The 15387-nt window shown below is 54.9% G+C and overlaps 5 protein-coding genes across 5 annotated transcripts; 3 read left to right on the forward strand and 2 right to left on the reverse strand.

Annotated features, from left to right (window-relative positions):
- Nucleotides 1-228: 228 nt before the first annotated feature.
- Nucleotides 229-1026, forward strand: CH63R_08794 (Serine threonine protein kinase; the record flags this gene model as incomplete). Its single annotated transcript, XM_018303768.1, has 1 exon — nucleotides 229-1026. One exon carries the CDS (start codon nucleotides 229-231, stop codon nucleotides 1024-1026), a length of 798 nt encoding a protein of 265 aa, XP_018155791.1.
- A 673-nt stretch (nucleotides 1027-1699) lies between these two features.
- CH63R_08795 (uncharacterized protein) lies at nucleotides 1700-3166 on the reverse strand (the record flags this gene model as incomplete). Its single annotated transcript, XM_018303769.1, has 1 exon — nucleotides 1700-3166. The coding sequence occupies one exon, from the start codon at nucleotides 3164-3166 to the stop codon at nucleotides 1700-1702; it is 1467 nt and encodes a 488-aa protein (XP_018155792.1).
- Nucleotides 3167-5155: 1989 nt separating this feature from the next.
- CH63R_08796 (uncharacterized protein) lies at nucleotides 5156-6186 on the forward strand (the record flags this gene model as incomplete). The annotated part of the gene is made up of 2 exons (XM_018303770.1): nucleotides 5156-5527; nucleotides 5575-6186. The coding sequence occupies 2 exons, from the start codon at nucleotides 5156-5158 to the stop codon at nucleotides 6184-6186; spliced, it is 984 nt and encodes a 327-aa protein (XP_018155793.1).
- Nucleotides 6187-7455: 1269 nt separating this feature from the next.
- On the reverse strand, nucleotides 7456-9293 carry CH63R_08797 (Fungal specific transcription factor; the record flags this gene model as incomplete). The annotated part of the gene is made up of 4 exons (XM_018303771.1): nucleotides 7456-8393; nucleotides 8480-8745; nucleotides 8815-9186; nucleotides 9262-9293. 4 exons carry the CDS (start codon nucleotides 9291-9293, stop codon nucleotides 7456-7458), a joined length of 1608 nt encoding a protein of 535 aa, XP_018155794.1.
- A 4753-nt stretch (nucleotides 9294-14046) lies between these two features.
- Nucleotides 14047-14847, forward strand: CH63R_08798 (Fungal specific transcription factor; the record flags this gene model as incomplete). The annotated part of the gene is made up of 1 exon (XM_018303772.1): nucleotides 14047-14847. The coding sequence occupies one exon, from the start codon at nucleotides 14047-14049 to the stop codon at nucleotides 14845-14847; it is 801 nt and encodes a 266-aa protein (XP_018155795.1).
- Between the last annotated feature and the right edge of the window lie 540 nt (nucleotides 14848-15387).

Consider the following 15387-nt stretch of genomic DNA (forward strand, 5'->3'; position numbering starts at 1 on the left):
CTAAGGGGATCTCGTCCGTCAACAGAGAACGTTGCATGTCTAGGCTCAGCACAGGCGAGTGTCGGAACGCCTTCTTCTGCAGGGTAATCAATATTGCTTCACCGCCTCCAACCGAAACGTGCCCCCCCTACAGACATCACACCCGCCCAATCTCTTTCTAACCTCTTTCTTCCACCTGAGCTATTGTAAGCAAGCTCAACCATCACCCTCAGAGGTCTGTGCCCTGCAATGTTCGATAACCCTCCAGGGCCGAACTCGGCTCTCCATGCGCAACATGGTCACGACGATGAGGTTCCATCTTTGAACCAAAAGGGCGAGTTTGTCGCCATCGGCTCAACATCCTACGTTGAGCGCTTACCCAACGGTATCATCATCAAGACAGCCTGGCCCGGCGGCGACCGCGCCCAACAGCGACGCCGCGAGATCGCCACAGAGGCCGAGATATACGATCGTCTTGGTGAACATCCTTGTTTAGTGAAAAAGAAGGCCTGGGATCCAGACGAACACACCTTGACCCTGGAAGGTATGCCCAACGGAACGCTCAAAGGCTATCTCGAGTCCCACGCGGACGTGCCTCTGGAACAGCGCAAAAAATGGGCAATCGAAGCTGTTGAGTGCGTACAGTTACTGCACAACTCGGGTGTTATTCATTGCGACATTGGGCCACACAACTTCCTCCTGGACGACCGTCTTCGTCTTAAAATCATCGACTTTTCTGGGTCCTCCGTCGACGGCTCTCGCACTGAGATCAGCCCCGGCACTCGATACGCAGCCCCCACGCTGAGCCGCTCTTTGCAGTGGACCCCGACAGTCAAAGCCGACCTCTTCAGTCTAGGTTCAACGATATACTGCACTATGACGGGCAAACCTCCGTTTGAGGAGTTTCAGAGTGAAGATGTTCAGAAGATGTATAGCAACCAAGAATTCCCCGACTTGGCTGACATACCCTATGGAGATCTCATCCGAGGCTGTTGGTCTCAGGACTTTGAGTCGGTGGACGGGCTGGTTCCTCGCTTGGACGTCTGAATAGAGGATAGGGACCGTGCAAAAGTCTCAGCGGGACTCATTTAGATTTGGCTCTGGATAGTGGGCAACTTCGTCTCGAAATGCCCCGGCAGATGGTTTGTAGTCTTCGTGCCATATCTAGAAAATCAGAGTATGGTTCCAAGAGGAAGTGACACATTACCCAGACTGTACTGTATGGGTCCCAATCTTTGTATAGCTTTAGTTCGTCTTACCCCCACCGTTACGACCAGCTCACAGCCATAAGGAGATGAAAAAGAAACAGCATCTTTTGGCGGTTGTTGGCAGCAGGCACATGTGATCAAGAGTAAACAAACACCGCGGACAACTGGGATGATTGAGAAAGGTTGACGTTTAACCCCATTGTGAGGCGATCAAGTAACCAAGTAATCATTTCGCAGGCACCATTGCGTCAGTTTGGTGGGAGAGAAGGGATAGTCTGTGGCGAGTACAAACTCTATGCTGTCAATTCTGGTACCAGAATTCCTGAAGCTGGCGTAGCAGCTGCATCTTCACTTGCCTGGCCCCTATCATGCCAGCGTGTGTGCAACTCTTCACTTTAGTCATCACTTGATTGCTGCATCAAGGCTTGCATTCGAGTGATGTAAGGCAACTTGGTGTTTGCATCGTGGTTGTTTAATTCATTAACTGCCATTCTTTTCGTTCCTCGTCGGTTTCATCCCTCCTGGAGCTCCTGAAGCTTTCCTGAGATCGCTTGCGACATGCCGCTCAGCCGGTTGCGCAGATCCGACGACAGGGCACCCAATGAAGACGCAGAGAAGGGCATGATATCGATGCTGCCCTCGACTACAGAGCAGTATGAAGGGCCCTGAGGCAGCGTCGGCCAGCGGCTCGCGCCCGGGAAGGACTCGGACTCGGGCTCGGCCAGACGCTTGGAGAGCCGGGTGATGAGGGCCCGCAGACCCGCCAGCCTGGAGAGGATGTGCTGGACGAAGACGCGGTGCTGGTCTTCCTCGTCGGAGTCTCCTTCCCCGTCGTCTTCGTCGCGTTGGTTTGTTGTGTCGTTCCACGGGAAGCACGAGACGACAGGCCCGGGTCCGCCGCCACCTGGACCGTCACCCGTGGCGGCGTTCACGGCGTCGACGTAGCAGAGTTGTATCTTGAAGATGACGAGGGAGAGGAGAACGATCATCTCGCTGTTCCTGGAGCAGGGGCACTGTAGTACCATGCTGATGCTGTCGCTCATGTTCGCGATCTGGCCGTTGACGATACCGAGGTTGGCCGGGCGGGGACGGCCGCCGTCATCGGGTGCAACGGACCACGCCTGGGACGGGTCCGTCGAGATCTGGGCTATGAACTGGAGCACGCGCGCGAAGCACTGGCAGCGAGGAGTACCCGGTCTACTTTGAGGTCGCACGCGGCCGTCGGGGGTGCCGAGAGAGATCGGCGAGGCCGCTCCTGCGTCAGTCTGAGGGCTCGGCAGGAAGAAACTCGTCTCGTCCCCGGAACGGCCTTGGTTCTCCGTCAGCGAACCGATCCTGACATCCTTTATGCTTGCAGTAGATTCGGCCCTGGAGCTGTCATGACTGAAAGCTTGGCCTCCTGTTCGAATAAGGCTATGGTCGCCAGAGAGTCTCGATAGCGGCGTCGAGGAGCTGAAGGTCGAGTCCTCGACGTATGTGAATTCTTCGAGAGATCCGCCCACACTGTCCAGCTCGGTCGAGGTAAAGGGCTCTGCGGAGGACGACGACGTGAAGCTGGGGGACATGAGAGACGTCAAGAAGTCGGGCCAGTCTTGATGGCCGGTCATAGGAGTAGTTGTGAAGGCAAACGTGTTCTGTGACGATGCCATCTCCGCCCCGGACACTGTGTCCGGAGGTGGGAATGACGTGGCCCTCTTGGCCCCTTGTGTCCAGGCCATCGTCGTTGTCGCTGCCGCAGTTGGCTTCGGCGAACAGCTCACATCGGGCGTATGTTGATGCTGGTGTTGTTGCTTGTGGGAACGCTGCGTTCGGCGGACGCGCTTAGAGGCACCATAAACGCAGGGTTTCAGTCTCTTGACGCAACAAGCGCACGCCGGCTTCTCTTGCGTGCACTTGATCTTGGCCGTCGCGCAGGTGTCGCAGCTGTTGCGCAGTTTGGCCTCATGCCCGGCGTCGTCACTCCGGGTTCCAGGGGCCATTGTGGACACAAAGATGTATGTGTATAAGAAGGTACAGTAGGAAAGATTGTTTCTTCAGTCTCCTTTTTGCGACGGTTGCGTTTGGGCTGGCTTCTAGCGGTCACAATACGATTTCTCTTGGTAACGTCGGGATGAAGTGTGTCGATGCGAGCTCACACGGATCGAATGCAGATAAGTATTACATCCGCACGACGACGCAGGCCGCACGAACTCTTGTTCGGTGTGGCATTCGAGCAACGCCCTCCGCGCTGCCCCGTCCTCGGCTTGCCTTGTCATTGAAAACGTGGATAAAGTGCCATTTCTGGCCTGGAGACGGATATCTTTGTGTTCCCTTGAATGTGGAGCAATCGTCTGCTCAGCTATCACCTCGATCGGTCATTCCGCTTCGCTGTTGATTCTTGGCTCCATCTAGCTCCCTATTGCTTTCCATCTCCCTGTTGGTTCCTCTCTTTCATTTGGAAAGACCCTGTCGTCGGAAGATGAGGCAAACGTCCACGCAGGGCTAGCGTAGATAGACAGCAGGAGGACTGGAGCTGACGGACAATTGTATTCACCCGCATTCTCTCTCTCACATCGTCTTGGCTCCAGCCAGATCTCGCCTGGACGAATAATCGTATGTCATGTTGCTGACGTATCAAAGGGCAAACCTGGGCTCTCCCATACTGGCCCAGACTCTTGTCAAGGTTACTGCTGGATTTTGCATGGTTACTTGGACGTACACGCAACAAGACTAACGCCAACAGCAAGTTTGCTCGGAATATGCAGGGGGTTCATCAGCCAACAAGACTCAGGCGTATGCATTGTCATCTGGATATGCTGGCTGGTCAACGCGAAATCACGACATGCAGTCTTGTCTCCCTGTTCCGCGGTGCGGTGTGACGAGGTTCATACTGGCAAGCAGGAGAAGATGTTTGTGGGCGTGTAGCTACAACTCGAAGAATCCTATTGCACCCTGCACCCTGCACCCTGCACCCGCGGCACCGGACTGGGCTCAGTGTCCCGATGACTCTCCTGTAAGAGCTGTGCTCCCCGTGTATAGGATACTGAGAATGGCGGTTTGCTGTGATTTGGCACCGTGTATCCCAAGACTCGAGACTCACTACCAACCGTTACTCATTTGGCACAGGGATGAGAAACGAAAGCTCCAACGAGGAAAAGACAATCGTTTAGGGGTGATGCGTTGTTAGGGGGCGTGGATTGACCCCGCCTCCCAGAACAGCTTGACAGCCACGTTACCGCGGTGCTTACCGGTCACCAGCTTGCTTGGATGGTCAGTCATCCATCAACGTCGACGAGCGAGCCTCGATTAACCATAACAAGTCCTCCCTTCAAGTCGTTCTGCGTCATAGGCACAGAAAGTCTTCGAGATAACGCTCAAGACGCAACGAGTGCCGCGCCATCGCCAGATCGTCTGACCGAATATGGCTTCGCACGAACACGGGAGCCCTGAGGACACAAATGTGGCTTTCGGACTATCAACCCGTTGGGAGACGTGGCCCTCAGCTTCTACTTCGGCCACGACTCTAGAATCTGTTTTAATCCCAAGGTCCGCTTCTGAACTGCTTCAGGGTCTGGTTAGACAGGTAAGGCACAGGGATGTTGTCACGAGTTAGAGCACACAGTAAGGCATAGGAGAATAGGGGAGAAAGATGCTTGTTCTATAAAAAGTGAAGAGAATGACATGTGGTCTGATTATATACATCTGACCACGTGAAATGGCACGTGAGGGGACTGATTCGCGGAGCTCTAATATACGAGGGTATTCCTGTGACAGATGTCCAGATGTCGGAATGACGAGTTTGGGAGCCACCCTCACAGGAAAGGATGTGACTGACCACCGAGGTTCCAAAGACGCAACTGCTGGCATGTCTCCGGTGGCTCGGCCAGTTTCATGTCCTGGCGTACGTCCCGTTGACGGAGACCGTGGCCTACAACGACCTGGCCGACCTGGCCGGCGTGCCTCCGGCCCAGATCCGGCGGATCGTGCGGATGGCCGCGACGGACGGTATTCTCTGCTCCCCCCAGCCCGATCGCGTGGCACACACTCCCCTGTCGGCCCAGATGTACAAGAAGCCGTCTTACTTGGACGCCATACGGTTCACTGCTGAGACTGTGGTCCCTACCTCGTTGCGCATGGCAGACGCCACTCGACGACGGATGCGATATCACCAGGAAGATGCCAACCCATTCCGGGTCACCACGGACTCCTCACTTTCCCTGGCGTCCGCGTGCGAGAGGGACCACAAGCTTCGTCGCAGCGCTATTACCTTTCGACGGTTGACATCAGTCAACAGAACGAGTGCCGTGCTTGAAATACTTTCTTCTGTGGGCCTGGAGGAACTTGAACAGACCGTTGTCGACGTGAGTGCAATCCGATGAACCGCAGGAAGCTCATAATGAGAACTAAGTTGACCACCATGACATTGATGGCTGACGAGATGACGAGGCAGGTAAACTCTACGTCAACGGCGATCGCGAAATCCCTCCGCAGTCGCAACCCATCCCTTCACTGTGTGGTCCAGATGCACGAAGGCACTAAGCAGAAGAGCGAGCCAGCGTACTCGTCACAACGAATCGAAACCTCGAGTTGGCTTGAGATCCAAAGCCGCGCGCCGGGGACGACGCAGAACGAGACCAACGCTGCGGTCTACCTGCTCCATGTCCCCGACCCCTTCTTCTACGCGTCCTCCAGCGCGCACGCCGAGCTCCGCGCCCACTTCGACGTGCTACGCACCAACGAGACGGTCACCGTGATACTCATCGCGGACGTCGTCCCGCAGAGTGGCAGCCGCGGCGGCCGCGGCGGCTCCCCGGATGGGCCGGCAGAGGCTAGGGCTCTGTTGAACGACGTGCTGCTGCTCCAGGCGGGCCACGACGTCGTCTTTGACATGAAGCGTCTCGAGGCGCTTTCGGAGTTTGCCCGCGAGGGCGCGGACAGGGTTACGGTTGTCAACCAGCTTTCGTCGGCAAGCCATTCGTTGGTTGCCTTTGTGTTGCGGTCCCGGAGTCTTTCGAGTTAAGGGCCCATTTCCGTGGAGGCATGAATAAATCGAGTTTCTGTGTGCAATGAGACTACATCTAGAAGATAGCCAAGGTCGAAATTTGTAGAAACCGCACCACTCGGGAGAAAACAGTCCTCCTATGGTCACATGTAACCCCATTGCAGACTGCCTTCGAGCCTTGTTCTTCCCATCGTGGTCAGAAGTTGCTGAAAGGCACCCAGAGGGGCTTTTTCCAGCCCATGCCTCAGACCTGCTGGTTTGCCCAGACCCCGCGAACATGCCCAGAGCTTACGAGCTCAAAACATTCGTACCCAGACAGTCACGCGTCTTCACCCTCCAAGACCGAAATGGCAAACTACCCCCCCTCCCTTCATGTAGTCAACATGTAATTAGGCAAGCTTCCCGAGGCTATTGTTCGCCTGTTCCCCAAGTCCGAGCCCTGAGGCTCGGCGCCGACACATGTGTGGCCGAGTCCAGAGTCCTGAGGGCGAGACCCGGGCATTGTGTGGTGGTTTTTGAAAGGAATTAGACGCGTAGGGACAACACGAGCAACTTCTCGCTTTGCTTTGGTTCATGGATCCCGAGCCGGTTATCCCTCAGGCGTATGTGTGTATATATACTTGTATATGCTGGTTGTGTGTGTGTTCTTCAGTGCCACCTCAACTCCGTACGCAACTGGAAAGTGACAAGAGTCCAGCGCAATGACAAGAAAGACGTATCCGCGGTTACGACCTATGTGCTTGTAACACGGGGAGGAGTCCGTCGAGTTTCTACAGTGTTGGTCTTGAGCCCCGGATACGGGAGGCAGCTTGAGAAGCCTAAACGATTGAGTAGACTGCCAATACAACGCCTCCAGTGCACACTGATCCAGCTCTTCGACTGTCGTACCGGCGTAGATCTCGTATTCGGCGCCGTTGGGCAGGCCGTGAAATCTACGGCCCAACCCTGCCAGTCGTTAGGACTTGCCAATGCTTCGACTGGGGCTGCTGACAGCCCTTCACCGGTTGGATCCCGAAGAATCCCAGTTCAGGTGTGAAGGTGGCGGCGCGGTAAAGGCACCTCGAGGGTGTGTGTCACCTTAAGACTTTGGTCTTTCTCTCGCCTCTACGTGATGCCGAGAATGGGGTTCACTGTGACCATATATGGTCCTCTTGCGCCGGCGATGGCTGCGGCTCGAGGTCTGTAATGAGACGCACTGCCATCTGGGTATCACGAGGTCCTCTGACCAATTTTGTCGCGTATTAGTGGGGTGGCATCACATCACATGGACGAAACTGCTCCCCCTCATCACGCCCAGTTCTCCGGGCTGATGCCGATGTTACCCACGCTCCACCGGTCGAGGTCCATGAGCCCGTCTTCATCCCGCTCCTTCTCGTCAATCGGCCGCGCGAACTCTGTCAGGAACCGGAGCATCCAGCGGTCCATCCGGTAGCTCGTGTTCATGCTCTTGCGACACAGCTCGTGGAAGGTCCTCAGGCGGGCGAAGCAGACCTCGAGGGCGGGCCAGTAGACGCGCAGGGCGACGAGGGTGTTGAAGTGGCGCTCGAGGGTGGCGCGGGCGTTGGCGATCTCGGCCTCGTCCGTCTCGAAGAGCAGCGTGTGGATGAAGATGGACGACGTGATGACGATGATGTGCCCGAGCATGTTGAACTTGGCGTCGCAGCCGGGCGTCGTGTTGGCGAGGTCGATGATGCGCGACATGGAGATGGCGTTCTCCTTGCACTTCCGGGCGAACATCTGGGCCGTCGGCGACGTGGGGAAGCGCTGGACCTCGTCAAGGTACTGGTAGTAGAGCAGCTGGCTGTAGTGGTAGTGGCCCGTGTGCACGGCGATGAAGATGCGGCCCAGGCCCTGGGCGGCGAAGGAGTGCAGGTTGCTCGGTGTGTCGCGGAGGCCCGGCGGCAGCTCGACCTCCCAGGCCTCCAGCTCCTGCGACAGCTGCGACACGGTCTCGTCGATGTTCGTGACGTCGACATCCGACGTGAGGCTCTTGATGGCGTCGTTGACCCTCATCAGGATGCTGTTCAGCTTGATCATCTGGGCGATCAGCGAGTCCTCCCGGTTGGGGGATAGGATGAAGTCGAAGTGGTTGTTGGTGGCGCGCGTCATGTTGAGAAACGTCGATTCGTTCATGGGTAGCGGGACGTCCATCCGACGGTTCATGAGGCGCGGGAGGTTGACGCCGGTGGAGGACCAAACGTCAATCATGCAAAGCGACCAATACACTGCGAGCGAGAGCGTCAGCGGCTTTGTCCATTCATCATCTGCCCCGAGGGGTCCCATCTATATACATATATATATATATAATTACCTCTGATGTGAATCTCCCGCTGCAGCGGGTCAGGGGTCGGCAGGTTCGGCAGATCGTGGTAATTGGCTATCCTGCACGCCGCCGAGTAGAAGACGGTCTCGGCGCCGGCCTCGCCCTCGACGATGGAGTATGCGCCGAGGAGAACACAGGCTTGGATGCTGGTGAGAGATACGTCCCGCAGGTTGAGCAGCAGGTTTCCCTCGTTTGCGAAGAGCTCTCCTCTTGAGATGGGGGAGATTCCGTTGAAAATGGGGTTCGAGGAGAACCTGGGACGTGTTAGTCGGATGAATTGAAAATCGAATGACCTGCCACTGCAGTCCGAGTCACTCTCTCACCTTGCTGACAAGGCCATCATGCCGTACACTAGCACCAGCGGTGCGGTGCCTTCGTGGAGATCCAGCATGAAGCTGGGCCTGTGGAAGAGAGAATGGAGCTGGTCGTGGATGTACTTGAAGTACAGCTCCACGAGCTCGAAGCAGAGCGCCTTGTCGGCGACGGCGGCCGAGGGCGTGATTCCGGGCGGGGTGGCGATCATGATCTCGGTGACGGTGGGCGTCTTTGGCGTCATACTCGTCGCCGAGACGGGACTGATGGGCGTGGCCTTGGGTTGGATGATGGAGCCGGCGCGGGAGCAGGCGATGTTCTGCGTCGCGCAGTACGTGCACTGGCCGCCGCCGATGGGCACCTCGCACTTGCGCCGTCGCGCGCTGTCATGTAGGCGTGAGCGGGGCTGTCACTTCACCTCACGGTAGACAGAGGAAGTCGGGTGATGATGGCCTTACCGACATGCCGAACAGGCAGTTGAGTACCTCATTGTTGTTGGGTAATCTCCGTTGAAAAGAGACTGGCAACCCGTAGTCTCGACTGCAACCGGCGGCGGTACTTGACGTCTTTTTGTATCGTTGAGGCCGTGCTGTCACCTCGTGTGGCCTCCTAAGGCTATGTCGTCTGGCCTCTGATCTGATGCGCGCGCGCGAGGAGACGTCGACGGTCCGGGATGAGGTGATGGAACCCCCCCGGGAGGAAAAAAGAAAAAGAAAAAAAAGGAAAAATTAATAAAGAAACGCAAGCGCAAGTCACCTGCCACCTGCTGCTGCTGCTCTTGCCTTTCCGTTCGGTGCATGTACCTCCTTCCTTCCTGGCTGCAGCAACTGGTCGGGAGTGCGCTTCTTCCCCGCTTTCTCGGAACGGCGTCCGGGGCCCTCACTGGCTCGGTTAGGTTCGACGCCCCTCAAATGCGGGTCCCTCCGCATGTCTTGTCCGTCTGGAATTCTACGCTAGCCGGATTTAGTTAGTGGTCCGGTGGGTCCGTGATGGGTTTGCGGAGCGACGAGCCGAACGATTCTCTGGCCCCCGGTGTCGAGCTGCTCCGGCCTCGTCTCTCCTCCTCATCGTTCGTCCTCCTGCGGATCATGAAGCGCGTCTTCTTTGGTTCGATGCGACGCTCTCCATACCTCCAATACCGACCGCACCTGCATAACTCTCCGGGTCGAGGCCCCGTGGCTTTTTGTTGGTTCGTGTCGATGGAAAACGGTAGTAGTGAATGCACCTCCATCGAGAAGTGGGTGCGTACCCCATCCCTCCGTCCAATCAAGCCTGCTGATGACCTCAGTCCACTTTTGATAGAACGGTCGAAACGAGGGCGACTTCGCTTCTTCGAGCCTCGAACTGGGCTTCCATTCCCGTATGGGAGGGTTGCGCCGCGCGACTGAAACCCCCTTGTCCGTCCGAAATGTCCGTCGATCGTTCCTTTCTTCCAACACTCTATCGGCGAGTTGGCTGCATGCAAGCTTTGAGCTCAGCTGAAGTTCGACTGAGAATGCGCCGGCCGTCCATCCAAATCAGGTGAGTTGCTTGGATGGTTTGGGCTCTTGTGCAGAGAAACATTGGATGACCTTCATCCGTCGTCTCCGAAGGGCCGAGTTCCTCTAGGCACTGCCCCCCCCCCCCCCCAAGACGGGACCTCCCGCAACCCCCTCGTCCATCGACTTTGTTTGCCACTCGGAAACATCCACATGAAGCCGTCTCTCCTTCTCTCTCTCCCTCTGGTAAGTTTCCAATGTTACCCTTACTCCGTGCTGAAAACGAAAGAGGTTGCATCATGGAGCAGACCCGGCCAAAATGGTAGTCTATGTTTCCTCTTGCAGCCACGGCGCTCGACAGCATGGCCCGAGTTAGCTTGAGATGCGATCGCGTCCTTGATACACAACCCAACATCGAAGGCTGCATATCTCCGGTCACCATGGCGTTGTCTTTTTGGCTGTCATGTCGTTCCTTCACACCAACACCTTCGCTCCGGCCCGCCCTCTCGTCACATCGTAGCGGAACTGTCGGGAGCAGTCCTACCCAGCCCAGAACAATCCTTGAACTCTTCCCAGATCAAGGGAAGACTCCCAATCATCTTTCTCTCCGATTGAGAGAGCCATTCTTTTGAACGCTCCCAGATCGCCCCACGGTTTTTGTTCGAGTTTTCGGTTTTCCCTTTTCGCACTACCAGCACGAATTACTAGTCAGCCATGTTCAATCCTTCTTTCTCCAAACGAGCAACTCGGCGCAAGCAGTAACTGAACAAACCTTCAAAGATTTCTACGCACGATTGCTAATGAATCTGCAGGTACTGGGAGTCATTTTCAATAAGATGTATCCCCCTCTCGTCAGTACTCGCGGCAAAGCCTCTCGAGTACGCTCGTTGAGTCTTGAAGCAGTCTGGTTCGTTCGTTTGGAGGACGGCAGCCAATCGCAAGCTCGATCTTCCATGATTTGTTATCGATGCCGCTCTTTCCTCCACATTTGACAATCCGATCTTGTCGTTCTTGCTGATATCCAGGATTGGCATGTGTACATCCACAAAAGAGACGATTGGCCGCTGTCTTGACCACGTTCTTGACCGTACACTTGTAGTCAATTAGTCTGTGGTTCATCACTATGGCCGCCTGCCAACAGTTGATCCCATAGTTGCTGGTTGCCCTGCGCTTAGGGCTATACGTGAGTGCTCGGCTTTCAGGAGCCCGGAAGACACTTCGATAAATGAGCCTCCGCACTAAATGAGAACAGCACATTAGTAGCTCAGACAATGACCATCCGAACGGAGGGTATCTCGGGTCGTAAAGCAGAGGGCTTGTCTCATGTCCGAGGAGTCAAGCCTCTACAAGAGGCGGATGAAAGATGCATCGTGGTTGAAGAGAGCTGCGGTCCTCACACTGGAGTACTCCAGAAAACGGCAGGTTGATGCCATTCAAAAACAAGGCTCCAAGAGCTGTGCAGCGAGCAAGAATCTTATTCAAACCGTTCGAACGAAGAAGGAAGAAAGGCCCACGACGCTGTGTTATGTAAACCGGCCCAATCCCGAATCCCGCCAGCGTGGGGCCGGCGAGTCGACAATATCCGCCAGTCCCGTCCCGGCAAACCCGCTAGTGGCGGGAAAACCCAGCCCGCGGGATCCGGCGTGGAGAATGCGGGGAGATCTGCGGCTGCCCTTTCCATTCGGCTGCTTTTATTGGGTCGAAACCCACATATGGCCTTAATATGCAGGGGCGAAGACGCGACTACATACTACACTTAGCTGACGGCGATTGGGCGTCTTGGTAGGTAAAATTTGACTCTGGCCAGTATTCTTGGAATTTGTGTCCTTGGAGAGGGCTTTTCAGAATGCTTTTTGAATACTAGGACACCTGGGATTCGAACAAGACGTGATGTAGAGAGCAGAGAACGACCTCTAGTGTTTGAGGCAGACGTGATATGAGGAGCAAACGATCTTTCAAAATGAATAGCCAATTACTGTCTTGCGAATGAATTTTAACCAAAGAGCAAGGGTGCATTATTTTCCTGCTCATTTTCTCGTGTGAAGAAGTCCTCTCGTGTCCCAAGCCACGCCCTGCTTGGTCTCGGCAGAGAAACAGATGGAATCGACAATTTCTCAGTGCAGACTCCTCGAGAAGGTAGCTTTGGTGAGGCCAGGCGAAACGGCCATCTCTCAAGGGCCAGAAATCATGTTTTCATGAGGAGATACTGTAGACTCTCCGCCGACCTCCAGAAGTTGAGTTGCTAAAGTAGAAAAACACAGGCAAATCGGAACCCGATCACAAGCATCCTCAGGTCAACGTGGCTTATTGCTCAGAGACAACAGTAACTCATGTGTCCTATGTTTATTGCTAGAGTCTCTCCGAGAATTCAGGCGGTATCAACTGTCTCGAAGAAACCAGGCATCCCCACCGTCAAACAAGCTTTGGAGAGGGGAGACGGATTCCTCCGAGGCCACATCATCATGCATGAGGCAACATAGAATCGGCGTCTTTCGCAGAAAACTATTCACCTCGTCAGTTCACAGTTTTGCGGAAACCAACCTCCGCACATGCACATCAACTGTGATACCAGCATCTACACTTTCTAGCCACGACAATCGGGCTTGATGGGCCGAGCTCTATATCGCTGAGCGCCGAGGCTCAGGTGGACTTGAATGCAAAAAAAGGAACCGGGCAAAAATAATCAGCGCGGCACTGTGACTGCAACGGCTCGGAGAATAGCTTCCTTCAGGCTGGCAATGATCGGCTATTAAGCCGACTGGGTTGGTCTTGCAGCATTGACCAATCACCGTCTCACATCCGGGAAGGCTCTGTAGGCTATTCTTTGAAACTTTCGAATCAAGCTATAGGGGACGGAAGCTTCCGCGCGAGTAAGTTCAATCTCCTCAGACTTTTACGAAAACCACAAAAGAGGCAAAACAGAACGCCAACCCACAGTTGAGAGTTGCCTGGGCCGGCGGCGAAGCCCCAACTGAACGTTCCTCGGGAAGAGAAGCACCAGCAAGAACCTTACATCGTTGGTTGTCCCCAGTCACAGTTCAGAGTTCAGCCGGTGTCTCGACATCCCACCGCTACCAAATCTGGTTTCTACATCTGAGATGGTAAGGGGTCACTGTGAAACGTAAGCCCCCAGAATCGAGCTCGTCTGTCCTCCGAGCTCACAATGTCTACTGAGTCGTGCAAACCCCGGCGGCACATTCCAGGGGCTTCCGCCTTCACTTAACACGGCTTTTGTGTTCGTCTGAGGCGTTGAGATGCTGCTTGAATGACGAAATTCCGAATTGGTTTAAAGAAAAGCTTTAGGCATGTACCAAGACCGGTTTACAGTTGAGATGTTGAGATGTTGCCACAGTGGCAGACTGCCGACTCCTAGCTTGAAGAAGAGCTTCGGGCAAGTGGCGAGACCGAGTCTGGTTAACCCATCAAATCTGAAACCTGGGCAGGGGGGTTATCTTGCCGTTTTCAACGCCGTTGTTCCACCACTTGATCCCGTTGGCTTCGTAGAGTTTTCTTTCGTGATTTTAAGTTGTCCAGCATGCTGGGTATATGATGCTGGTCAGATGACTTGTCGGCTTGACTCAATCAAAACCCTCCGGTGCTGTGTCCGAACGTAGAAGTCCGCCCCCCCAGATGCCTGTACCGTTCAACTGAATCCAGTCCCCCTGTGCGCTTGCAAATCAGGTACTTTGGCTGTTTCTTATTTAACGTGCCGTGGCCTCCCTCGGATACGGCCGGGTGTCAAACGACTTTGGAAACATTACAATCATGGATTCGGTCCCGCCCGTTGCCTATAGCACCGATACTAAGACGAGGAGGCTGAGGAACTCCTGTGACCTCTGTACCCGGTCAAAGTTGAAGTGCGACCAGATGAAGCCATCGTGCAACCGCTGCGTACGACGCGGCCAAGGGTGTGTTTACAGCCAAGTCCGAAAAGCCGGGAGGCCGCCCAAGACTCCGAACAAACTTCAGGGTGCAGAGTGGAAAATCCGACTAGACAAAGGCGGGAAAAACCTCTCGTTCTATACTTCCAGCCCACGCGATTCAACTCCTGGCAGCACCACTTGGCCTATCCACGCAACCGCATCCGTTTCGTCCGACAGCCGAACGCCATCCCCTTCAACAGGCGAAAGGATGGAAGAGAGGATGGTGGGGTATTTCGACAACTGTTCGTGGGACTCGGACACCCTCTTGAACTCTCTCCTGGACGCAGAGAACGGCTGGTCGCCAACGTACGACGCAACCGCCCTCGATTTCCACGACGGGAGGGATCACGGAATCGACAGTTTCCACCATGTCAACACCAACTTCCCGTCGCATCCCGATCTACAGCATTCGCTGCTGAACCAAGACATTCGGGCTTGGATAGGCCACCCACACGTTCAATCGATGAACACCTGCTTTCCGGATTCGCTACAAGAGCCGCTAATGTCCTACCCGACGATGATGCCGGGAAAAGAACATCTCGGAGCTTACGAGTCTGGTTTGACAGGCCATTTCGAGCCGTTTGGAAGCGGAAAATGCAACATGGATTCGGAAAGGACACCCAGGAGTTATCATGGTTTATGAAGCTTTTTCTTGCTTTTTTTTCTTTTCTTCTTCTTTTTTCATACAGAAGCGATCAGGAAATCCCTTTGACAGAAACAAACGACAGGAATTGGGAGTGATTTCAACCATCTCCCAACCGCAAGCGTAAACTTCAACATGTTGCTGCACCCAATCAACCCCCTAAGTGAGAATTGTAAAAAGAGATAGCGAAACAGGAGACGGGGGTTACCTGCTAGGGACTATTGGAGTTGTAGTTGTCTTGATATTCTTCCAAATATAACTGATATGGGCCATTCTGCTCGCCTCGCTCGTTGTGTCCCATATAGCCTGGGGTTTGTTTGTTTCTCCAACCCGCAGTATCACAACTCATCCGAACGTGCGGGAAAAGACGTTGGAAAGACAGGTGTCAAACTCTGGAGACTTTCGTCTGAGGCTCACTTCATTTGCCTCCCATGAAATGGTGACGTTTGCCGGCGAAGTTTGTTTATGGACGACAGCCCACGAGAGAGATCAGTCAGTCGCATCTCTTTTCGCAGAATAGAGACACCAACCTTGCCACAG

The sequence above is a fragment of the Colletotrichum higginsianum genome, chromosome 6, assembly GCF_001672515.1.
Source record: "Colletotrichum higginsianum IMI 349063 chromosome 6, whole genome shotgun sequence".
Taxonomy (NCBI): domain Eukaryota; kingdom Fungi; phylum Ascomycota; class Sordariomycetes; order Glomerellales; family Glomerellaceae; genus Colletotrichum; species Colletotrichum higginsianum.